General features: G+C 42.8%; 1 protein-coding gene across 2 annotated transcripts in view; it reads left to right on the plus strand.

The window, feature by feature from the left end:
* Nucleotides 1–503: 503 nt before the first annotated feature.
* PDE6A (phosphodiesterase 6A) overlaps nt 504–25,130 on the plus strand; it is a gene marked incomplete at both ends in the record, with an annotated part of 66,775 nt that continues 42,148 nt past the window's right edge. Inside the window, 5 exons of one of the 2 annotated variants that reach the window (XM_079704039.1) lie at nt 504–977; nt 8,656–8,808; nt 9,434–9,523; nt 10,068–10,208; nt 21,040–21,114. In XM_079704039.1, the coding sequence (XP_079560165.1) occupies nt 504–977; nt 8,656–8,808; nt 9,434–9,523; nt 10,068–10,208; nt 21,040–21,114 (933 nt within the window). The remainder of the gene's footprint in view (nt 978–8,655; nt 8,809–9,433; nt 9,524–10,067; nt 10,209–21,039; nt 21,115–25,130) is intronic. The other variant, XM_079704040.1, reaches the window with a different exon arrangement.

Consider the following 25,130-nt stretch of genomic DNA (forward strand, 5'->3'; position numbering starts at 1 on the left):
GCCACGGAGGAACTGGACACAGAGTTGACTCTCCAAGAGAAGCCAAACGGATCTCTTGAACAGTAAATGTAGGCTTCCATGTCGAATGTTGAAGAAGAATACCATACGGGGCAGAGAAAGCATGTCTATAACAGTCTGATGTCTTGTGCTGCCAGTTTGCAGCCTCTGTTTCAGTGCTTTCTTTTAGTTGAGCCCACCTCCTGCCCTGTGCAGAAACCTCTTCTGTTAGAAGACCAAGGTGAAAAGAAAGCTCTCACCTTCTCCCATCTGGTGCCCAGAAGCATCTGGAACACCCTGATCCTCATAATCCTTGTTCTGAGGAAATATTAATGATTTAATCTCCCAAGCTCACTCTCTCTCCTCTGCAGCCACACCAGTGAGATTCACAGACAAGACCCAGAGAAGTCTGGGTTGGAGCAGAACGCATCCTGACTCAGTATTGTCACAAAAAAAGAGGCCAGCCTCAGCCCCCTCCACAGAAATAGGCAGTAGAATTCCCAGCCATGGGCGAGGTGACGGCAGAGAAGGTGGAGAAGTTCCTGGACTCCAATGTCGGCTTTGCCAAAAAGTATTACAACCTCCGCTATCGGGCCAAGGTCATCTCGGACCTCCTGGGGCCCGGGGAGGCAGCCGTGGACTTCAGCAACTACCACTCGCTGAGCAGCGTGGAGGAGAGTGAAATCATCTTCGACCTCCTGCGGGACTTTCAGGAGAATTTGCAGGCCGAGAAATGCATCTTCAACGTCATGAAGAAGCTGTGTTTCCTCCTGCAGGCAGACCGCATGAGCCTGTTCATGTACAGGGCCCGAAACGGCATTGCGGAGCTGGCCACCCGGCTCTTCAACGTCCACAAGGATGCTGTCCTCGAGGAGTGCCTGGTGGTGCCCGACTCGGAGATCGTGTTCCCCCTGGACATGGGAGTGGTGGGCCACGTCGCACTCTCTAAAAAGATCGTGAATGTCCCCAACACAGAGCAGGTAACCTCTTCCCCATGAGAGGGAGGGCAGGGAGGCATTATTCCATGGGGTTCTAGGGTGCAAGGGGGATGAGGAGCTGCTAGCCACCAAGACCGGGCTGGTGACAACTTGGCACTTTTCTTTCTTTTTTTACTTGTTTACTGATGACTTTCTATTTTGAAAAAACTAATCAAATGTAGAAGAGTTCAAAAATAGTACCAAGAACTGTATATCTTTCATCCAAATTCACCAACTGTTCACAACTTACCACATTTGCTTTATGTCTCCATTTTTTCCGACCCATTCGGGAGTCAACATATCCTTTTAACCACAGGTACTTTGCTGTGCATTTCCAGAACAAGGACATTTCTTACATATCCAAAGCACAATGATCAAATTCAGGAAATGTGACACTGATACAATACTATTATCTAATAAACAGTCCATATTCAGTTTTTGCCAATCATCTCAATGATACCCACATAGCACTGTCTCTTTAGTCTCCTCCAATCTGAAACAGTTTCTTGATCTATCTTTGTTTTCCATGACGCTTACGTTTTTGAAGGGTGCGGGCTGACTATTCTGTAGAAATGTGCCTCCATTTGGGCTTGTCTGAAGTGTCTTCATGTTTAGATTCAGGCTATGCATTTCTGGCAGGTATATCATAGAGGGGATGTTGTGTTTTTCTTCATGCTTTGCATCGAGGGACATAGGATGGCAGTCTGTCTCATCACGGAAATGTCAAATTGACCACTTGGTTAAGCACTTGGCTCTGTCTTCTAAGAGTCCAGTGTTCCGTGGGATTCTCCTGGCAGCTCTGACAAAGACTTCTTTGATCACCTAGAGCAAATCACTTAATGCAGTTCTCCCCGTAGCCCTCTGCCAGGGTCAATTCCTACTCATCCTTCAGATCTCAGCTTAAAGTTCACTTCCTCAGGGAGACCCTCCCAGGTCCCTTTGTTAGCTTCCTTCCTAAAATCATCTATCACAATAAGCCCTGGAGGCCAGGGACCATGCCTGTCTTATTCTTCACTTTATCCCAGGAGCCAGCAAATGTCTGGGACAAAGCACATGCTCAGTAAACACTTGGCAAAAAGACTCACAATCAAGTAATTATGCAATAATCCCTTTAACACCTGGGCCTTTGTGGGAAATGGTTTTCTTTGAAGCACACTGGGCTGGATCTCCCGTGGGGTTCATCTCTCCTTGGCCCTCCAGGGTTACGGGTAGTGGTTCTACACCCAGGGGGCTTCCCTGAGGACTCATCCAACTGGATTGGAGTCTGTTTTCCCTTCGATTCTCTCTAGACTTTAACTGTAGCCAACATGGGTTGTCACAGTCTTATAACTGATTATCCCTGTTTTACAGATGATGAAACTGAAATCCAGAAAAGTTAAGTCACTTTTTCTCCAAGTCACAGAGATAGAAAGTGGCAGAGCAGGGATTTGAATTCAGGCACTCTGGCTGGTGCCCACACCCTTCACTGCTCTGCTGTTCTATACCTCCTCCTTATCTAAAATACGAGAGCATTAAAGGAAGTGCAGTTTACAACAGGTCATTTCAAATTGCATGGCAGAAAGTTAAGATGTTAAGCTTTGAGGTCAGATCTGGGTGTGTATCAAGACTCAGTCACTTTCTAAGAACATGGCCTTGGCACATTGTTTAGCCTGTTTGGGCTCACTTCCTAATTTATAAAATGGAGGGAGATACCTAGTTTCTCTAAGTGCTGTTGTAGGATCAAATGAGGGAATTATTTCTCATCTAGCAAAGTTCTTGGCACATAGGAATGGCTTTTACTGGCAGCTCATCTTCCTTGTTAATATAATTACTATTTTGTTGTTGCTGTTAAGGGTCTATTTATTCTAAGGGATGAATGCTGTACCAGGTCTGCGTGGGATTTGGAGAAGAATCCAGTCCTGCCCTTCTGGAGCTTTCAGTTTAGATTCTATTTGTGGGGAAAACAGAGAACAGAGGTGCCGAAAGCTTCTATGGACCCTGGTGTTGAGGGACTGAGGATTTAGGAAGGTTCTCTAATTCTAAAATATCCCTAAGAGTTTGCTGAGCCCTGCGCTAAGGAACAGCTTGCTGTTTCCTGTTCAGCCCTGAAGTTCACTCTGGATGTGATGGCTGTGCTTCCCCAGAAGATTTCTGGACATGCAGCCTCCTTGGTGGGTGCCCTCAGGCTTGGAATGAAGTCAGTCCAGGTCAGCAAGCCTGTGTCCTCCACATGTGCATGTGTTCTTCCTTGAGATATCGTACTTTATTTGGGCCTTTGGATAGAAACTGGGAGTTGGATGGAGAACGGGCAGGAACATGGTGTAGACTGGGGTCTGGGTCATCCCTGAACCACCAACAAGTGATACTCTTAGCCTTTAGCTCCACCCCCGCCCCCCAAAACCTGGGACATGCTTATAATCACTGAATTTTAAAAATGTGAAACCATGAACGGAGTTTCCCAGGGTTGGAATGTGGTTCCCATGCCCTAGCACATTCCTACTTATCCTTGGGATCTCCTCAGGGAGACTTGTCATTAGGGCTGCCAGATAAAATATAATATGCCCAGTTAAATTTGAATTTTAGATAAGCAAAGAGTACTATTTCAGTATGTGTTTTGTGCCGTCTCAAACTGCCAATAATCAATGTTGTGGTTGGACCAGGCCTTGTGGTTCTTATGATGAATGCAAGATACCCTTCAGCACTAACCATCAGGAAACTTTGAAAAAATAAAGGTTTATTACTTACAAGACCTGGAAATTATATAGCACACCTGGGGCCACACAGGGAGGTCTCAGGTAGAGAGGGAGAGTGGGGTCCAGCCTAGGGTTTTTATGGGGGTCGAGGATAGGGGCATAGGCTTCCACAGGCTCACTTTTTATTAGTTAATTTAAAACATAAGAGCAGAAATTTAAATCATGGTAAGAGAAATTAGAAAACAAAAAGTGGCCCCAAATGATCAGTTATCGAGATCAACCAAGATCTTCAAAATAAAGGAGCCTCAGTGGGAGGAGGTGGCCTGGCTCTTTATCTCGTGTGTGGCTGACAGCGTGTTTATTTGAGATAGCCAAATAGCCATATTTGAGGTGGATGTCTCAGCAATCAAAGCCTAAGTCATGCACTTAAATTACAAAAGTGGAAACAAACAAAAACAAAAAACTACAAAAAGTGTCAAGCTCACACTACCGTACACCTCTCCAATATTTACGATATACTAAAAAATTACTTACCTGAAATTCAAATTGAATTAGTCATCCTGTGTTTATCTGCTAAATCTGGCAACCCTACTTGCCCTTCAGTATTTGTTTGTGTATTTATTCTTTACCCTTTCTCCTTAGGAAAGCCCACAAGGCCTGTTTGTTGCTGTGCGTCTTATTTACCACTGGTCCCCAGACCTAGTCCAGTGCCTGGGACAGAGTGGGTACTCATTACAGTTTATTGAGTGAATGAATAAATGATGGCCCTGTCCCAGTGGGCTGTGATATTGTGATTTATAAAAAGAAATATTTATTTGGTTTTTGTCCTGGTTCCTGGCACAGAACTGATCCTTGTAATTTCCTGAGTGATAGAACCACCTGGCACTGAGCTCCTAAATCCTCTGGAATTTCCTAGGTGGTCAGTGGTCTTTTGTTCCAATGTGGGGACTCTTGGTGGGCTCCTGGATGGGGGCCAGTCATGAGAAAGATCAAGGCATGATTAGACACTTGAAACTTTCAGCCCATCCTCCATTCTCTTAAGAGGGGAGAAGGGCTGGAAATGGAGTTAATAATCTATCATGCCTTTGTGATGAAACTGCCATAAAAATCCATAAAAGTACAGGGTTCACAGAGCTTCAGGATTGGTGAATACATGCATGTGCTGGGAGGGTGGCGCATACCCCAACTCCAGGGGGAGAGAAGCTCCTGCACGCAGGACCCTTCTGGATCTCACCTTATGTATCTCTTCATCGGACTGTTCACCTGTACCCTTATTATACAATAAACCTGTAAATGTAAATACTTCCCTGAGATCTATGAGCTGTTCTAGCAAGTTATCAAACCCAAGGAGGAACCTCAATTTATAGTCAGTCAGGCAGAAGTACAGATGGCAACCTGTGACTTGTATTTGGTATCTGAAGTGGGGGCAGTCTTCTGGGACTGAACCCTCTCACTGGTAGGTTCTGATTCTCCAGGTAAACAGTGTCAGAACTGAACTGAATTGTTGGATACCCAACTAGTGTCAGAGAATTGGCTAGGGTGGAAAAAAACACCTACGCATCTAGTTTGAGAAGTGTTGTGAGTGTGACAGTAGTGTGAGAGTAAAGGAGAACAATGAGCTTTTTCTAGACACTGACAAATCCCACTTCTGAAGACTGAACCTGAAAACACTGCCATTTCCAGAGAATCTTACATCTGTTGTCTTGCTCTCCTTCCCTCACTATGGCACCTGAAACCCAGCATGCCAGGCCGGAAAGAAACCTCGAGGAGGACCTACCTGGTCCAAACACTCCAACTTTAGCAAAAGGAAAACTGAAGCTCAGAGAGGTTTCGGCTACTGCCAGTTTACTGACTGGCTCATGAAGCCACTCAGACAACAAGTCCCTCCCTCCTGGGGCCCCAGGACATCACCCATCTGGTGGGGGCCTCCTTCACACTATGGTTTGAATTGTGAGTGCATGTTTTACATGATGTCCCCACTGTACAGTGATAACCCATTGATAACTCACCTTTCTTACTGATCTTGGCATATCTAATGCCTCTCACAGAGCCAGTGCTCAGCAAATATAAGTGAATGAATGAAGCAATGAATCAATCACTGTATCAATGAATAAATTAATTAATGAATGCAGTGGCTGTGCCATTTACCAGCATGGAGATAATTGTCTATAAAACACGGAAGGAGAGAATTCTGTGTGACAGGGCAGATGTGAGAGTTAATGAATTGTCTGGCTCTGGGCCAAGTACATCATTATTATCCAATAAATAGATGTCATCATGGGATGCAACAGAGCTTGGCACTGCGAATGTTTGAAAAGAGGAACTGGGGTTTCCAGGAATGAGAAGCAGTCTTGCATTACATTGGAATAAAATCTAAGCTCTTTACAGTGGCCTCCAAGGCCCTGTCAGATAAGGCCTCTGCCCAGCTCTCTGACTTCCCTAACCTCCCATCTCCCTCACTACACTGGTCTTCTTCCTGTTTTGCAGATCAGCCAACTCACTGCCCTCTCCTGGCCTTTGCATTCTCTGTGCTCTCTGCCTGGAATGCATTTCACCTGCCTGGCTCCTCTGAGCCTTCAGCTCTCCGCTTACCTCTTGGAGAAGCGTCCCTACCCACCATGACTGACCAAAGCAGCTTCAATCTGCCACCACTTCCATCACTGTCTATAGCATCATCCAGTTTCTCTCCTTCAAAGCAGCTGTTTACTTGCTTTTTGTCTGCCCACCCCATTTGAATGGAAGCTTCACTAGGGAAAGACATCCACCCTTCTTGTTCACTGCCTAACCTGAGGGTCTAGAACAGTGCCTAGCCTACAATAGAAGGCACTCTGTTAATGCTAACTGAATGAATGAACAACTTTGGGCTTTCCTTAGCTTGACTTCTGATTCCTGGGCTTTAAAATAAACAGTTTGAGCTAAATTGTTTCTAAGGCCCCTCCGTCTCTGATACGCTGAGGTTCTATGACACGGTTGTTTAGAACACTGTATATGCTGAAAATATAAGGATGACGATGGCAATGTAAACACCAGCCAATTGGCAGCTGTACTATCTGTGAGAAAGTTCCAGGGCCGAGAACTCATTGGGAGAGAAGGTACTAGTGGATTTAGTAATCTCTGCCTCAGATGAGGGTAAGGCCCAAGTACTGTTTTCCTTGATGGAAGTGAATATTTCAAGACTGAACTGACTTCATGAAATGAATCTGAGCATGCCCCACTCAGGCCTGTGTTTAGGGATTCATCAATGTCCTTAGAGAGAGACGTGGAAAAGCTCTGTGGCTAATGCCTCTTTAGAGATTTTGCTTAATCCTTGAACACTAATTCAAGTAGGGCACTACAGGCTTCTCTTAATTCCTTTACCCTTCACCCGGTTTGAGACAGCTTCCTTGACAATAGTGTCTGTTTCTTTAATCCCACTCCAGCTGGAAGAAATTAACAGATGCAGAGCAGCACACTCTGAACTTCTACATTGTGGAAAAAAAATACCACACACCCGGTTCTAGCAAAGCTCTGTGAACCTGGCTCTATGAAATACATTTCCCTTCTCAGAACAGCATGAACTGTACATGTCTGGGCTGGCTTGTGTCCAAGCAATGCTGACCGTTGGGAAACTTCACAGTGCTACCAGGAAACAGAAAGGTGGATTCTTTGGGGTTTAAGACAATTCGGGTTCTGTCTCCCCTTTTTCTGACCACCCGGACTGCAACGCCCTGTACTGGCCTCCATGTTTGCCTTCAGGGTGAGGTGTGGGGGGTGTGTGCTCCTCTGTACTTCCACTGCTTTGAGCCAACACTTATGTCCTGCGTTACTATTACTGATTTATCTGTGTGCTGGCCTGAATCTTAGTCTTCTCTGTATCCCTAGCGCTTAGCCTAAGGCCTGACACAAAGTGGGACTTCCATTAAGATTTGTGAAATGGGGGACTTCCCGGGTGGTGCAGTGGTTAAGAATCCGCCAGCCAATGCAGGGGACACAAGTTTGAGCCCTGGTCCAGGAAGATTCCACATGCCGCAGAGCAACTAAGCCCGTGTGCCACAACTACTGAACCTGCCCTCTAGAGCCCGCGAGCCACAACTACTGAGCCCACGTGTTACAACTACTGAGCCTGCGGGCCACAACTACTGAAGCCCGCGCACCTAGAGCCCGTGCTCCGCAACAAGACAAGTCACCGCAATGAGAAGCCCACACACCGCAACAAAGAGTAGCCCCCGCTCACAACTAGAGAAAGCCCGCGTGCAGCAACAAAGACCCAACGCAGCCAAAAAAAAAAAAAAAAAAAAAAAGATTTGTGAAATGGGGATATCCATTGGACTGGCTGTGTGGTGCTAGAACTGGATTGGGAAAAAAGCTGAAAGTAACAAACTATTTGGTTCAATGACCTAGACCCAGGTCTGCCCTTATCCAGCCTTCCCTGAAAGGCAGCAGAGCTGAGGGCAGGTTCTGGAATCACACACACAAACAAGTAGTAAGTAATGTTAACTTTCTTGAGTTTCAGTCTCCCCTGCTGTAAGATGGTTTACTAATGGTCCCATCTCACAGGCTATTGGGAGGAATAAAGTGAGCTGATGCAGGCAAAGCGCCACACACAATACCTACTAGCGACTGTGATTATTATACTCACTAAGGTCTTTTCCGCACTCAAGTTTCTATTTTGGGCTAAACTGCCATCACCTCAAGAGAGCCTTCTCGAAAACTTCCTCCACAGATAAAGTCAACCCTCCACCCCCATCCTTGGGCCCCTACAGTGCTGTGCTCACTTTGTCTCCACAGCCCTTAGTGGGTCGTATTTCAGACTTTCTTCTACTGGATTTTGGAGGCTTCCAGGGCAGAAATCATCTCTAATTGCCTTCCCCCACTGAAGCGGAGTAGATGGAAATGTCTTCATTCTTTTGTCAACAAGAGAATGGGGAGCCCCCTTACCCTACCTCTACCGTGGGCACCTGGGGCTCTGTGCTATTTTACTGTCTTTGCTCTTCACCTGCCCACTCAGGCTTGTCTCTGTCTTCCTTCAGGATGAGCATTTCTGTGACTTTGTGGACACCCTTACAGAGTATCAGACTAAGAATATCTTGGCTTCTCCCATAATGAATGGGAAGGACGTGGTGGCCATAATCATGGCTGTGAATAAAGTGGATGGGCCCCACTTCACCAAGGGAGATGAAGAGGTAAGAATGCTTTAGAAATTGCTGGGGTGGCCATGCTAGCACATTCTCCCAGCTCACAAATCCTCTGACCCTTGCTATTTGGCCTGGCCTCTGTTTCCCCATCTGTAACACAAAGAAGTTAGTAGTCTGATGCTCTGTGAGGAAGGCAGGGCAGGATAATCATTAAGATGTTGGACTTTGGAGCCAAGAACGTAGGGAAAATTGTTCTGGTTCTGCTATTATCTGTTTGACTTGGGCATGTTGCATAATTTCTCTGAACCTCAGTTTTCTTATTTGTAAAATGGAGATGATTTTTTAGTATCTCTTATATAGAGTATCTATAGTATCTCTTGAGGTAGTTGTGATGACCAAGTAAGATAACATACATAAGTGACTTATCACAGGGCCTGCGAACTCAATAAATAGTAGCAATTTTTCATGAATACACCCCTATTAACATAGACATTCTGTGAGTTTTTCCCTCTTATAATGCATCATTTTATGAGTCAGCCTTCCATGATCCATCTGCTCAAACTGTCTCAGATGAAGCTTTGAAAATGTTCAGACTTATTTGCTGATGGTGGAAGTGGCCAGAGGAGGAATTTCTCCTTCTCATCTGTTTCCCCTCATGCTGTTTGATTTTCAGATTCTTCTCAAGTACCTCAATTTTGCAAATATAATCATGAAGGTGTTCCACCTGAGTTACCTGCACAACTGTGAGACTCGGCGCGGCCAGGTAAAGGGCTTGGCTCATTGGAATGGACTGGATGTGTCCTCTTACTGAAGCATTGATATGCTCAACTGGAAAGGCAGTGATAATAAAAGTGCCTGGGAACCATCATACTGTCTCTGCTCAGCACCTCTGGGGTTCATGAGGTAGTAGATGTTTGTAAAGCTGTATCCCAGACTGATTGCATGGACACGCTTTCAAGTCAGGCAGCTTGGATTTGAATCCCTGCTAAGACATTTACTAGCCCTAAGAGCAAATCACTTAACCTCTCCGAGCTTCAGTCTCCCCATTTGAAAGATGGGGAAACTTATGGGATAATGTATGTAGGGCACTTGTGCTCAGCCAATGTTTGTTATTATCATTCTTATTAACAACCTAGGAGATAAAAGAAATGGGAAGAGTTGGACCCAGTAGAAGCTGCCCAGTTATTCACCTCTCTGAACCTCAGTTTCTCCATCTATAAAATGGGGACAATTATTGTATCTCTTGGTTATTGTGAGCTGCTGCTCTGTGCCTCAGAAACACTGACTATGTTTTTGTATTTTTTCAGATACTACTGTGGTCTGGGAGCAAAGTCTTTGAAGAACTTACGGACATTGAGAGGCAGTTCCACAAAGCCCTGTACACAGTCCGAGCCTTCCTCAACTGTGACAGATACTCCGTGGGGCTCTTGGACATGACCAAGCAGAAGGTGAGAAGACCTCAGGAGCAGACATTTCCAAGAACAGGTTAAATATATAGAACAGGTTAAATAGCAGACATTTCCAAGAACAGGTTATATATTTAACAGGTTAAATATAACAGGTTAAATATATACATTTCCAAGAACAGGTTAAATATATACCAGGTGGAGCCCAGACTTCTGTCACAAATTCAGTGCTCAGGGAAGAGTCTGGGAGGATGTGGATGGTTGTGAAAAGATTTTCATAGGTCTTTTACACTGAGAAGAGGACTACCAACCTTTAAAGAGGAAAAGTCATTCTAGGGCACAGGGGAATAAAAATAACCTGTATCTTCCCTAGTCTGTTGGAAAAAAAATGAGTATGTGAGAAGAAGGCGTGATGAGGTGGTGAAGGTAGGTGATAAAGAAGTTTCCATGCAGGATGAAAGTCCAGAAAGAAGAAAGTTGCCAACTTCAGGAATTCTCAGAAAATGCACTCAAAGGTGGGCAGAAACATTTCCTATGGTGTATGGAGCCCAAGGCTCATCCAGGCAATTGAAGTGGATGCATATGCTTAGATCTGGTCTCTCAGAATGCTCTGGGGTCACATTGGCTAAGGTGGCAGAGACTCAACTGGCCCCCAGTCATGTTCTTCAGCTAGCTTTTCCCAAACCAACTCTCCCACTGCTCTTTCTCTACCTGTCCCTGCCTCCTGGAGCTAATCATTTTCTGCCTTGGAACAGAGTTCCAGAGTTATCTAGATATGTGATTTCCTCTCCCAAAGTCCCAAGATCCCTGTCAGTTTCATTTTGCGTGTTTTATCATGCTGCGTGTGGTACACAGCCCAGTGGAGACCCTCTAAATATTTGGTCGAATGAATAAATGAATTGCAGAATCCGGGGTTGGAAAAGAACTTAGGTCTAGTCCAGAGGCTCCCAAATGTGACAGTAAATTAGAATCTTCTGAAGAACTGTTTAAAAATTGCTGGGCTAATCATCAAAAAGTCTACAAACAATAAATACTGGAGAGGGTGTGAAGAAAAGGGAACCCTCATACACCACCGGTGGGAATGTAAATTGGTACAGCCACTATGGAGAAGAGTACGGAGGTTCCACAGAAAACTAAAAATAAAATTACCATATGATCCAGCAATCCCACTCCTGGGCATATATCTGGACAAAACTATAATTCAAAACGATACATGCACCCCTATGTTCATAGCAGCACTATTCACAATAACCAAGACATGGAAGCAACCTAAATGTCCATAGACAGAAGAATGTATAAAGAAGATGTGGTACATATATACAATGGAATATTACTAAGCCACAAAAAAGAATGAAATAATGCCATTTGCAGCAACATGGATGGACCTAGAGATTATTATGTTAAGTGAAGTAAGTCAGACAAAGACAAATATCATATGATATCACTTATATGTGGAATCTAAAGAAAAAAATGACACAAATGAACTTATTTATGAAACAGAAACAGACTCACAGACTTCAAAAACAAACTTATGGGGCTTCCCTGGTGGTGCAGTGGTTGAGAATCTGCCTGCCAATGCAGGGGACATGGGTTCGAGCCCTGGTCTGGGAAGATCCCACGTGCCGTGGAGCAACTGGGCCCGTGAGCCACAATTACTGAGCCTGCACGTCTGGAACCTGTGCTCCACAGCAAGAGAGGCCGCGATAGTGAGAGGCCCGCGCACCGCGATGAAGAGTGGCCCCCGCTTGCCACAACTAGAGAAAGCCCTTGCACAGAAACGAAGACCCAACACAGCCATAAATAAATAAATTTTAAAAAAAAAAGAAAACTTATGGTTACCAAAGGGGAAATGTGGAGAGGAGGGATAAATTAGGAGTTTGGGATTAACATATACACACTAGTGTGTGTATGCAGGGGACACGGGTTCGTGCCCCGGTCCGGGAAGATCCCACGTGCCGCGGAGCGGCTGGGCCCGTGAGCCATGGCTACTGAGCCTGCGCCTCCGGAGCCTGTGCTCCACAACGGGAGAGGCCACAACAGTGAGAGGCTCGCGTACCGCAAAAAAAGAAAAGAAAAGAAAAGCCCACAGCCACATATTTTCACGGATGAATTCCACCAAATATTCAAAGAAAAATTAATGCCAATCCTTCACAAACTCTTACAAAAATAAAAGAGGATGGAACATTTCCCTACTCATTCTATGAGGCCAGTATTACCCTGATACCAAAGATATCACAAGAAAAAACCCTACAGACTAAAAACCCTACAGAATACAGATGCAAAAAATCTTCAACAAAATACTAGCAAAATAAAACCCTGGTCACATATAAAAACCATGGTCAGGGCTTCCCTGGTGGCGCAGTGGTTGCGAGTCCGCCTGCCGATGCAGGGGACATGGGTTCATGCCCCGGTCTGAGAAGATCCCACATGCCGCAGAGCGGCTGGGCCCATGAGCCATGGCCACTGAGCCTGCGCGTCTGGAGCCTGCGCTCTGCAACGGGAGAGGCCACAACAGTGAGAGGCCCGCGTACAGCAAAAAAAAAAAAAAAAAAAAAAAACCATGGTCAATTGATTTTCACCAAGGGTGCCAACACCATTCAAAGGGGAAAGAATAGTACTTTTAACAAATGGTGCTGGAACAACTGGATATCCACATGCTAAAGAATGAATTTGGGGTCCTACTTCACATCATATACAAAAATTAATTCGAAATGGAGCATAACCCTTTACATAGATGTAAATCTTTGTGGCCTTGGATTAGGCAACAGTTTCTTGGATATGACATCAAAAGCACTAGTAACCAGAGGAAAACCAGATAAATTGGACTCCATCAAAATTTAAAACATTTGTGCTTGAAAGGACACTAATGAAGAAAGTGAAAAGACAATCCATAGAAAAGGAGAAAATATTTGCAAATCGTATGTCTGATAAGGGTCTAGTATGTAGAATATAAAAAGAACTCTTAAAATTAGGAGTATGGACAGACTTAGAGAATGAACTTATGGTTACCAAGGGGGAAGGGTGGGGAGAAGGGATAGTTAGGGAGTTTGAGATAGACGTGTACACACTGCTGTCTTTAAAATGGATAACCAGGTGGGTCTCTGCCGGGGACATGCGGAAAGTGAGGGGCCTGCGGGCCTGGGTGCACCAGGCTGCTGTGAGGCCCACAGGGGAGGCCACGCCCGGCCCCAGGCCCCCACACGGGAGGCAGCCCCTCTGCAGGCCTCGGCTGGTGGAGTCGGGGGGGACGGAGTGGCATGAATGCCAATGTCTTTGCTGGGACCACGAAAGACCCCAGTGCCTTGGTGCTGAAGATGGGCATGGACGCAAGGGGCATCACCTCCATCAGGAGAGGTGTCGAGGCCAAGGCTGTTTTGCCCAAGAAGCAGAAGCTGAAGCTGAGGCATAAGAGGTGGCTGTAGAGGGATGCAATTTCAATCCCTGGTCTGGGAACTAATCCCATATGCAGCGGGGCAACTAAGCCTACGCGCTGCAAATACTGAGCCTGCGTGCTTGGCGCCACAACCAGAGAGAAGCCTGTGCACCACAACGAAGAGCCCATGCGCCGCAAGGAAGAGCCAGCGCAGCCAAAATAAAATTTTAAAAAAGAAATAAAATAAAATAAAATAAAATGGATAACCAACAAGGACCTACTGTATAGCACAGGGAACTCTGCTCAACGTTATGTGGCAGCCTGGCTGAGTCACTCTGCTGTGCACCTGAAACTATCACAACATTCTTAATCGGCTATACTCTAATATAAAAGAAAAAGTTTAAAAAAAATTAGGAGTATGGGATTAACAGATACGAATTACTATACGTAAAATAGATAAGCAACAAGGATTTACTGTATAGCACAGGGAACTATACTCAATATCTTGTGATAACCTATAATGGAAAAAAATATATATATAACAATCACTTCGCTGCACACCTGAAACTAACACAAAATTGTAAATCCACTATACTTCAATTTTTTTTTAAGTGTGATGTTTTGCTCATGAAGAAAAAAAACCTCCTACAACTCAACAATAAAAAGATAACCCAATTTAAAAAAATAAAGTAAAATGAAATAAATAAACATTGCTGGGTTACACTATAGTCTGCCTTTTTTTACATAATGTTCTGTGAACATAATTTTTATCAGTACATGTAGATTTTTTTAAGTCAACATACATACACATAACACACACAGAAAAGAGCACTAATTACAGGAGAATACTTCGATGAATTACCACAGAATGAACATCCCACTTAACTACCACCAAGATCAAGAAATAGAACATAACTGGCCCCTCAGAAGCCCCTTTCTTACCCCTTTCCAGTAACTCCCACCCCTTCCTCCCTAAAGATAACCACTATCTGACCTTTAAAACCATGTTAGTTTTGCCTATTTTTGAAGTTCATATAAATGGAATCATATAGATACATACTCTTTTGCATCTGGATTCTTTTGATCAACATTTGGGTTGTAAGATTCATTCTTATTGCTCCTCATAGCATTAGTTCATTAACTTTCATTCTTGTGGAATATTCCATTATATGAATAATCTGCAAAGTATTTATTTATTCTACTGTTGATGGACATTTGCATTTTCATGTTTGGGCTTTTATGAATATTGCTATTATGAACACTCTAGTACATAGTTTTTGGTACACAGTTGTACCCATTTCCCATTTCAGTTAGGAATTTACCTGGGAGTAGAAATTCTGGGTAGTAGCTTTTTTTTTTTTTTTTAATATTTATTTATTCATGGCCACGTCGGGTCTTAGTTGCAGCATGCAGGATCTTTCCTTGTGGTGCACGGGCTTCTCTCTAGTTGTGGTGCATGGGCTCCAGAGCACGTGGGCTCAGTAGTTTGCGACACACAGGCTCTCTAGTTGAGGTGTGTGGTCTCAGTAGTTGTGGCACATGGGTTTAGTTGCCCCGTGGCATGTGGGATCTCAGTTCCCTGACCAGGGATCGAACCTGCGTCCCCTGCATTGGAAGGCAGGTTGTCAACCACTGGACCACCAGGGAAGTCCCTAGCTTTTTTTCAATTGAAGTACAGTTGATGTACAATATTATATAAGTTACTGGTGTACAATATAGTGATTCACAATTGTTAAAGGTTAAGAATTACCTTTAATATTACTTCTCTGGGTAATAGTTTTTTTTTTGTTGTTGTTGTTTTATTTATTTTTGGCTGTGTTGGATCTTCATTTCTGTGCAAGGGCTTTCTCTAGTTGCAGCGAGCAGGGGCCACTCTTCATCGCGGTGCGCGGGCCTCTCACTGTCGTGGCCTCTCTTGTTGTGGAGCACAAGCTCCAGACGCGCAGGCTCAGTAGTTGTGGCTCACGGGCCTAGTTGTTCCGCGGCATGTGGGATCCTCCCAGACCAGGGCTCGAACCCATGTCCCCTGCATTAGCAGGCAGATACCCAACCACTGCGCCACCAGGGAAGCCCGTGGGTAATAGTTTTAATAGATATTGCCAATCTGATTTTCAAAATTATTGTACCATTTTACCCTCCCACCAGCAATGTAGGGGGTGTCCTCACAAATACTTGGTATTGCCATCTTACTAATTTAGCCATTTTGGTGGGTGTGTAGTGTTATCTCTTTGGGTATTAATATGTGTCACCTAATGACCAGGAAGTTTTATGTTTATTGACCATTTGGATATCTTTTGTGAAGTGCCTGTTCAAGTCTTTTCCCCATTTTTTTAAATTCTATTGTATGTTTTTATCTTACTTATTTGCCAGAGTTCTTAACAAATTCTGGATATGGGTCCTCTGTTGAATGCAACATTGCAAATATCTTCTCCCATACTGTGCTCTCATTATCTTATGTTTTTATAAATGTAAGTTTTAAATTATAATGTAGCCCAATTTATCAATCTTTTCCTTTATGGTTATTGGTTTATATGCCCTATTTAAGAAATCTTTCCTGGCCCCAAGGTCATAAAGATATTCACCTATGTTAACTTCTAAAAGCCTTATTGTTTGAACTTTCACATACAGCTCTACAATCTACCTGATGTTTCTAAAATGTATAGCATGAAGTAGTGTCAATATTAATTTTTCCCATATAGATATCCTATTGACCAGTACTTGAAAAGACCACCCTTCTCCCCCACCGTTCTACTGAAAAGACCATCTTTCTCTATCATACCTCTATCATCAATCAAGTGTCCATATATTGGGTCTGTTTCTGGACTCTCTATTTTGTTCCCTTGGTATATTTATCTATTCTTCTGCAATACCATACTGTCTTAATTATAGTACCTCTCTAAAATATCTTGATATGCAGTGGTAAAAGACCTCTAAGTTTGTCATTATATACTAGAGTTTTTCATCATGTTTTACATCTCTTACACTCCTTTCTGTATTTCCTGCCCTTTTATATTTTTGTTTTTTAGTTTGAATATTTCTTCTGATCTATCCATGAATCTTCAGTTGTGTCTAATTGGCTGTTAAAACTATCTATTGAGTTCTTAATTTCAGGTATTTTTCAATTTTAGAATTTCCATTTCATCTTTCTTGAGGTTTCCAGTGCTCTTCTAAAATTCTCTATTCTGTATTTGATTTCTTGGACAAAATCAGTTATTTTAGAGTCTGGGTCTGAGAGCTATAATATCTGTAGATATATTCTATGGCTGTCTTCCTATAGTCTGTTTCATCTCTTGATTTTCAGTTAATCCTTATCTTGTACATGACTATTTATTTTTGTTTGAACATTAGAGACATGTATAAACATTTTAGAGATGATTTGATACTCTGGGCAATATTATATTCCTCCAAAGAGGATTTATGGTACTTCTGGCTAGCGGTTGAGATAAAGGCAGAGCATCTGAATCCAATCAGGGATTGAGCTGATTTGAAGCTGGTCTTCAGTTTTTGCAAGGGATGTTCTGTTTCTGATTCACTTTTACTACTAGGGTATAAACCTTTAAGAAGGGCCAGCTGAAACCTGGGTTGATTTCAAGGGTCCCTCCTCCTTGGCAGGCCCTGAATTCCAATTTTATCCTACTAGCCCAGTAAATCTGCGCAGCTTCCCAGCTGCTCCACAGCATCTTTGGTATCAGCAAGGGGATCAAGAGGAAAAGCTGAATCAGACATTAGGCTCACATCTCTGGGCTTTCCTTCTCTGGGGCATCTTGGCCCATCAAGTCCTTGCTGCCTTGCTAGCTCTATGATTCCTTCAAACAAATGTTTATATACACATATGCACACATACACATATACAGTCCAGATTTCATAATAATTCTCAGTTGGAGGACTGGTCTGAAACAAACTGGCCACTATTAATAGGAGTAGAAATCCTCTTTCTTTGTTCTTTAGTCCACATAGATTTACCTCATTCTTCTAAATAGTATGGATATATCATAATTAATTTATCCTTTCCCCTATTTTTGGGCATTTAAATCATTTCTAAATAGTCTTACAATTAAAGACAATGCTATAATGAACAACCTTGGAGTTAAATTCCTGCACACTTGACAGAGACTATCTATAGGACAAAGCTGTGGAAGTACATTACTAGGAAAAAATTTTTATTTTGCCTTCCCAAAATTTTCCCTCTAAAGGCTTAATCATTTTATACTCTCACTCGCACTGCATGAGAATTCCATTTCTCCAAACTCCTGCCAATTCTGTATATCATAAATCTTTTTATTTTTCCTACTTAAATGGGCAAAAAATGTTACTGGTTTTTTCTAATTGTTTTTTCACTGATTACCAAGTGAGGGTAAATACATTTATATATTTACTTGTGAGTTAACTTAACTTTTTTTCTTCCATATATTGCCCAGATTTTTCTGGGCAATATATGCCCATTTTTCCACCTTTAAAATTGAATTCTTTGTCTATTTCTTATTAAAATATAGGAGTGCTTTATCCATGACATAGACTATATCTCTGTCACATAGGCTGCAACCATATTTTCCCTTTCTATGGATTATATTTTAACTTTGTTTATGGCATCTTTCATCATACAGAAGATTTAAATTTTCTTTTATGGCTTCTGCGTTTCGAATTTTGTTTAAGAAAGACTTCCACAACCTTAATATTATAGTCTGAAATAATCTGATGTGTTTTGATTAATATATTTTCATCTTTCACTCATCTTTTGAAATTATCGATGTTATGGTATAAGGTAGGGATAAATTTTGTGCCCCCCTCATAATTCCCCATTTAAAGAACAGTCTACCCTATCTCCACTGTTTTGAAATGCCACCATTTTGATATGCCATTTTACCATATAACAGGTTTCCATATACTCATGGGTTTATTATTCTGATTTTTGGCTTTAAAATAGCTCCCTAAGTGATTCTGGTGCAGTTGGGCCATATACTGATTTTAGGGAACCTCTGGTTCTAGTGCAACTGTCCATTTGATTTTTATAAATTCTTGAATCAAGTATTTTGCCAAATATGGCTAAATCCAGCAATAAGCACTTTGATACTCCTTCAGGAAGTAGCAAATGAATTCATACGAATGAATGGTTCTTTTTTTTAATCAAAAGAATTTCTGAGTAGTTGAATTCAAAAGAAATTTGGAGGTGCAAACTGAGCACCATTTTAAGGCATTCAGTTTGCACCTTAAAGGATCTGAACACAGCTCTGAGCTGCAGTGTTCTGCCCTCTGTTTCTTTTGAACTCCCCCTCAAAAGGGAAAGTCACATTTAAGCAAGAATATCCTGACTTAGTCATCCCCAATAGATGGAACAATCTAGCAATGAGAAGTGGGCTGGGCTGCCTATAATCACTCTAAGAACCTATGCTCCTCCATCTCCCCCCACACCACCCTACCCCAGGTAGCTAAGCTCTTACCTGAAGTATTGACATTATGAAAAAAGTCAATAAAGGTCAGTGAATTGTACACTTAAACTGGGTGAATCATATGGTATATGAATTATATCTCAAAAAAGCTGTTTAGAAATAAAAGAGAGAGAGATTGAGACAGAGGAAGGCAAGCGTAAACATGCCCCACATTCCACCCAACCCTTTGTTGACAACATCTGCTTCTCCTTGGGACAATCTTCAGAATCACTCAGAGTTTGACCCTGACAGTGTCAGCCCCATGTCCTTCTTCTGGTCTCCTCTAACATTTGTGCTCTCCTTTTATTACTGTTTTGGTTCTTACCCCATCTACCTTACTAAAGTTACTTGAGGGCTTAATTCTCTCCTCCATGACATAGCAGATTCCTCCAGGGCATAAACTGTGCCTTGTCCATCTCTATCTAACAGCAAGCATGTTGTGGAGCTTAGATAAGTCCCCAGTTCACATTTTCACCCAGAATTGAATTGCTTCCTGTTGTTGGTAGTCAAGAGAAGAGCCCAGCTGGGCAGAAGGGTGAGGATGTGAAATCTGAATTTCATGTGGAGTCCCTTCTGCTTGCCCTCTGGATGATATTAGAACAAACCACCATGACAAACATGTTCAAACAAGAGAGAGAGGTCAAGAAGCATCCTGCCCACAATAACCCAGAGCTAGTGGATCACGGTCCCTAAATACCAGCAGATAAATGAACAGAGAGGCACTGGAGGACAGAGGCCTCCTTCACCAGGCCCAGATTTGGCCCAACACAAGCTGTGCAGCTGCGTGTGCGGTAGAAAAACCAGCGGAGAAGTAGCAAGGGAGTGCCTGCATGGCTCCCCAGTTTCTTCTCCTGGGGCTGTGTGACCATGCAGAGCCTTTGTCAACCCTTTTCTCTCCTCTCTCTGCCCCTGTCTTTGCCAGGTGTCTTACAGGTGTCATCCTTTCCTGTTGGAGCCCAGATATGGGTCTATCCATCCATATTTGGCACCATTGTTTGTCCTTTCTTTCTTATCTGGAAAAAAATTTTTTTCCCTATTACAAAAGCCATAAATTTTATTAGGGAATAATTGCTAAATAAAATATAATCTCATTCCAATCCCCCAGAGAAAACCAGTTGTTAATGCTTTGTTGTGAATTCTTTGACAGCATTTTCTATATAAACACTGGGGTCACATGATTTATCTATTTTTGTCACCTCACATTTTTTACTCATCAGTGTATCATGGACATCTTTTTAAATCAATATCTACACAATTGTAACATCATTGTTACTAGATATACCATAATTGATTTAATAAGTCCTCTCCTATTGGACACTTAGGTTTTTCTGATTTTTCACTGCTATAAATGATACTGCAAGAAACATTGTTCCAGCTAAACGTTTGCTCACATGTTTAGCATGTATTAATACTTAAGGTAAATTTCTTAGCCATAGAGTCCCCATTTACCTTCTCATGTCCCACAGCACAGGGAGTATGAGGGTGCTCCAACCTAACTCCCATTTCTTGGTTATTGATTAGATAGATCCAGTTCTTTTTTTTTTTTTTTTTTTTTTTTTTTGGCTGCGTTAGGTCTTTGTTGCTGCGGGCAGGCTTTCTCTAGCTGCAGCGAGTGGAGGCTACTCTTTGCTGCGGTGCATGGGCTTCTCATCGCAGTGGCTTCTCTTGTTGTGGAGCACGGGCTCTAGGCGCATGGGCTTCAGTAGTGTGGCTCGCGGGCTCTAGAGCGCAGGCTCAGTAGTTGTGGTGCAGGGGCTTAGTTGCTCCGTGGCATGTGGGATCTTCCCAGACCAGGGATCGAACCCGTGTCCCCTGCATTGGCAGGCGGATGCTTAACCACTGCACCACCAGGGAAGTCCCTAGACAGATCCAGTTCTGATGATATTGATATATCTCAAAGCACAGACATGACTGACATTCTCCAACTCTAGTGAATCTTCCAACCTTTGGTTTCACTGAGCTCTGCGCATCTTCCAGATTTCAGTGATAGATGACTCATACAGGTAGCCTTCTCTTCTTAATCTTTTTCTGACCTACTTTCAAGACACATAATTATTGTTTTTCTCATTCCTAGGAATTTTTTGACGTGTGGCCAGTCCTGATGGGTGAGGCTCCACCCTACTCTGGTCCCAGGACTCCAGATGGAAGGGTAGGTCTCTCTCTAGCCTGTCCAATATGATCAAATGTTTAATGAAATGCAAACGAGTAAGGCACTGTAGGTCCTGCTGAAGTTTCTTTACCACTTTGGTATTTATCTTCTCTGGGTTGGGTTGTCTCCCTTGAAATTATGATAATTCCTCACAATTGCTCAAGCCCTGTAATTTGCAAGTTATTTTAATATCTCACTGGAGTTTCACAATAACCTGGTGGGACTGACAAAGGAAGAATAAATATTCTCATTCCATAGATGAGGAAAGAACTCCAGAAGGATCAAGCAACCTGCTCAAGGATTCACCCAGCAGGAAAACTGTAGACAATTAAAGCTGCAAATAATCTTAAAATCTAATCTAAAATGTACAAATTGATAGCCAGAAGGTCAATTCCAGCCAATAGATAAATATGTTTGGCTACATAAGATTTTTTTAGTTTTTCTTTGTTTTTACTTTAAAACAGTTTTGAATTGGCAGCTTAGCACTTAAAAATCAAGATATTTCTGATAAACATCTAGATTCTCAGTTTCTTTTCAAAAGGTGGCAGATCAGTCAAAACTGGACCCACAGTCCTGCAGGGTAAATTTCATTGGAGTTGAGTAGCGGCCGCCTCCTTGCAATGTGTGGCCTGAACTCTCTAGTCTGCACGGTCCCCCGGACTACCTCTTGTACACCCCTGGCCTCCTCCTCTCATTTATATTTCTATCAGGTCTCTCTTGGCACTTCAGTTTGTGACCTCTGGTTTCCTACTATTGCTACATTTTAAAGATGAGGCATGAACACTTTAGAGAAGCTGAAATGAAATGTGTGGGGATGTAAAGATGCAGCAGGGTAAACAGACCTGGCACTCGAATGGCCTATAGAACCTGTAGAATGACAGAATGACTTTAGCTGAGGCCACATAGAATAGGTAAGCAGCAGAGTCGTGTCCTGAATTGAGTTTTAGTCCAGGATTCTTCCCACAAAACCTTCCAGCCTGTCTGAAATGGTATGTCAATTTCTGCTAGGAGGCCTGATTCCCCCCAGCCAACACTAACCCTACCCAAAATAAAGATAAAGGACAGCGTGTGTCTGTGTGTGTGTGTGAGACAGACTTTTTTTAATCTTAATTCAAACTCTAGGGATTTAGAATTAACACACTGGCCTGTGAGCTTCATATACACACCAGAAAAGATTTCAGCCTTGGAATCTAAACTGTCTGTTCTGCTTTACCCAAAATGACCTTTATAACCTGACGCTGTCCAGTTTCAAACTACTCTTTTGCCCACACAATTTCATGATTTCATTTGGGAAGACTGAGTCTTCAAGGCTTACATCATGTGCTGCTGTCAGAAAACTATTTGGGGACATTTTTCCTTTTGAAGTACAGTTTTTGTGTTGGCAGAGTTGAGATGTTACTACTGAGCTTTTCATCTAATTCACATATGAGCTGGACTTGTTCCTAAAATTTAGAATTCTAGGAACTATATAGAATAGAGATCACCATAGCTTTCAGACACCACCAACTTCAATTAATTTCAGTTTCCCGGGCTGCTTTAATATTCAGCTCTCTGAGCTGAGCCCTGAGGTCAGAGGTCATCTCCAATTCCAGGACAGCCAGAGAAATATCAGGCTCTATCTAACTTATCCTTTTGCCTTCTAACATCACTCTCACACTTTATCTGCCACATTCACATTAGAAATACAATCTTCATCTGGATTTTGACCAATTAGCTCCCCAAATCTTGGTTCTGAAGTTCCCCCAAAGCAACTACACCTCACTTCATCTCCTCTGAAAAATAAAGCGTTGTGTGTGTTTTTTAATTATGAAAAAGGCTAAGTAGACTTCATGGGGAAAAAAAAAATAACACTTCTTTTAAAACTGGTATATTTCCATGCATGATGATTTGGCTCTGGCTGTATGTGGCTTTTTCAAAGACCCTGTGTTACAGCATCAGCTGCTTAGGTGCGAGGTGACAAAGGCACTCATTGATGGCTTGGTTTTGACTTTCCAAAGGCTGGTGAATTCCTACATGAATATGGCCTTGAAAGCAACTTGGCTGAGCTACAGGGTGTGGAAAAAGTTCTATTTACCTAAAGCACACTGAACTTTTTGTTGCTTTCTGTGAAAGCAAAATTGATTCTCCTGTGGGTTTAAAAGAAAAAAAGTCCATTTTTCACCTTTCTAAAAGAATCTCATGGAGACCCCTGGGTAGGGCAGTTTACCAGGCCCAGGGAGCCAGCAGCTTCCCTGGGAGAGCAGTGAACAGCCCAGGCCCAAGGACAGATGGCCCTGAAGCAAGAAGGCCCTCTCCCCCTCCCAGAAGGAAACAGCTCTACCAAAGTCCCAGCAGATAATGTGGCCACCTTTGATTTCTAGAACCTCCCATAGGATATGACCTCACTGTTTTAAAATGTTCTTACCGCAATGTATTTATATTTATTGAAAAAGTAATACATGAGCACAGAGAACAGCTCACACCATACAAAAGAGCACAGCACAGAAATCCAGCCTGCCCTGAGGCAGCCACTGTGCCACTGTGAGTGGTCTACCTTTCCCAAATGTCCATGGACATTCCTGGGTGTGTGTATGTACATGTGTGTATATGTATACATATATATGTATATATATGTATATATATATATATATACACACACACACACACACACACACATTCCACCACCACCACCCTTGACAAGTGTGATGATTCTATTTTGTGCCTTACTTTTCCCACTTGAGTATATTTGGCATCTTTCCCTATCAGCACAGATACAGCTAGTCGCTCTGGAGACACGCGAAGTATCCACTACATGCAGGCACTCAGTTTGCTTAACCATCTCCAAGTGATAGATATCAGCTATCTCCAGACTTTTTAAAGCAGTCTGGTTGAGAGCCCTAGATGGGGAAAATAATGCTGTTACCTACATTTGGGAATATATCTATAGGATTTATTAGCATATGTAGAATTACTGGGTCAAAGAATATGTGCATTTTAATCTATGAGAGACTATCTATCTATGCTAACTCTCCAACCATAGTCTTAGAATCATAGCTGGAAGGGGCTTTAGGGATTCCCTAATTCCGTTTTTTAAATTCCCGGATTATCTTTAGAACCCAAGGCTCCCACAGTGGCTGCCTGGGCCAGGGGTGAATGGGGGCAGAGGAGGACAGGACAGGGAGTGAGGGAAAACCAGGAGAGATGCAGGATCTCCATGTACCCAACTCCGCTTCCATTAGGGCGGCATTACTTTCCTCTGCTTTAGAGGATTAGGGCCCATGCTTCGTTAGGGGAAAGGGTTCTGTTACTTGACACCAACGACAAACAAACACCACCGATTTTACAGCTGGGGAAACTGAGGCCCAGAAAGGACACATAGTGGAACCAAGACCAGAGCCTGAGTCTTTGCACTCTAGATCTATTCCTAACTCCATTTCATTGTGCTGTGGGGTTCACCCGGTCTTCCCCTGGATGCTTCCTACTGCAGGGAGCTCATACCTACCCTGGAGCAGCCGATGCCATGGGAGCCGCTCTAGAAGGGTTCAATCACTGTAGCTGCTTCCAATGCTGGGCGTTGAGGAGCACAGCCTCTCTCTCCCTCGTGAGCCTGAAGAAGGTCACGATTGCCCGTCAACTAGACACCCTTGACTAGATGAGGAATTTCCTTTTGTGGAGGTTCTGAGTCAGGAGGCCTTGATGGGGCCCAGGTATCAACATTTAAATCTCTAGGGCAATATTTCTCAAAATAACCTGTAGTAGAGGAAAATTTTTTTTTTTAATTTCCAATTTATCTTGGACTGATACTTTTCAAGATATGATAAAAGTCTATTATGTAAAAAATAAAAATTTTAAAAGACATACAAAACTTGTCTTTTTTAAATTATCAGTTTCAACAGACCTAACCTAACTCAGTCAAATTGCTGTAAAAGTTTCTAAACACTGACTGTCAATTTCTGTTTTTATCTCATCATGGAATAGTAACAAATAGTTTGCAGACTGGTACCAGTCCAGGGACCACACTTTGAGTAGCCCCCATT

Source organism: Hyperoodon ampullatus (assembly GCF_949752795.1).
Source record: "Hyperoodon ampullatus genome assembly, chromosome: 4".
NCBI classification, from domain to species: Eukaryota; Metazoa; Chordata; class Mammalia; order Artiodactyla; family Ziphiidae; genus Hyperoodon; species Hyperoodon ampullatus.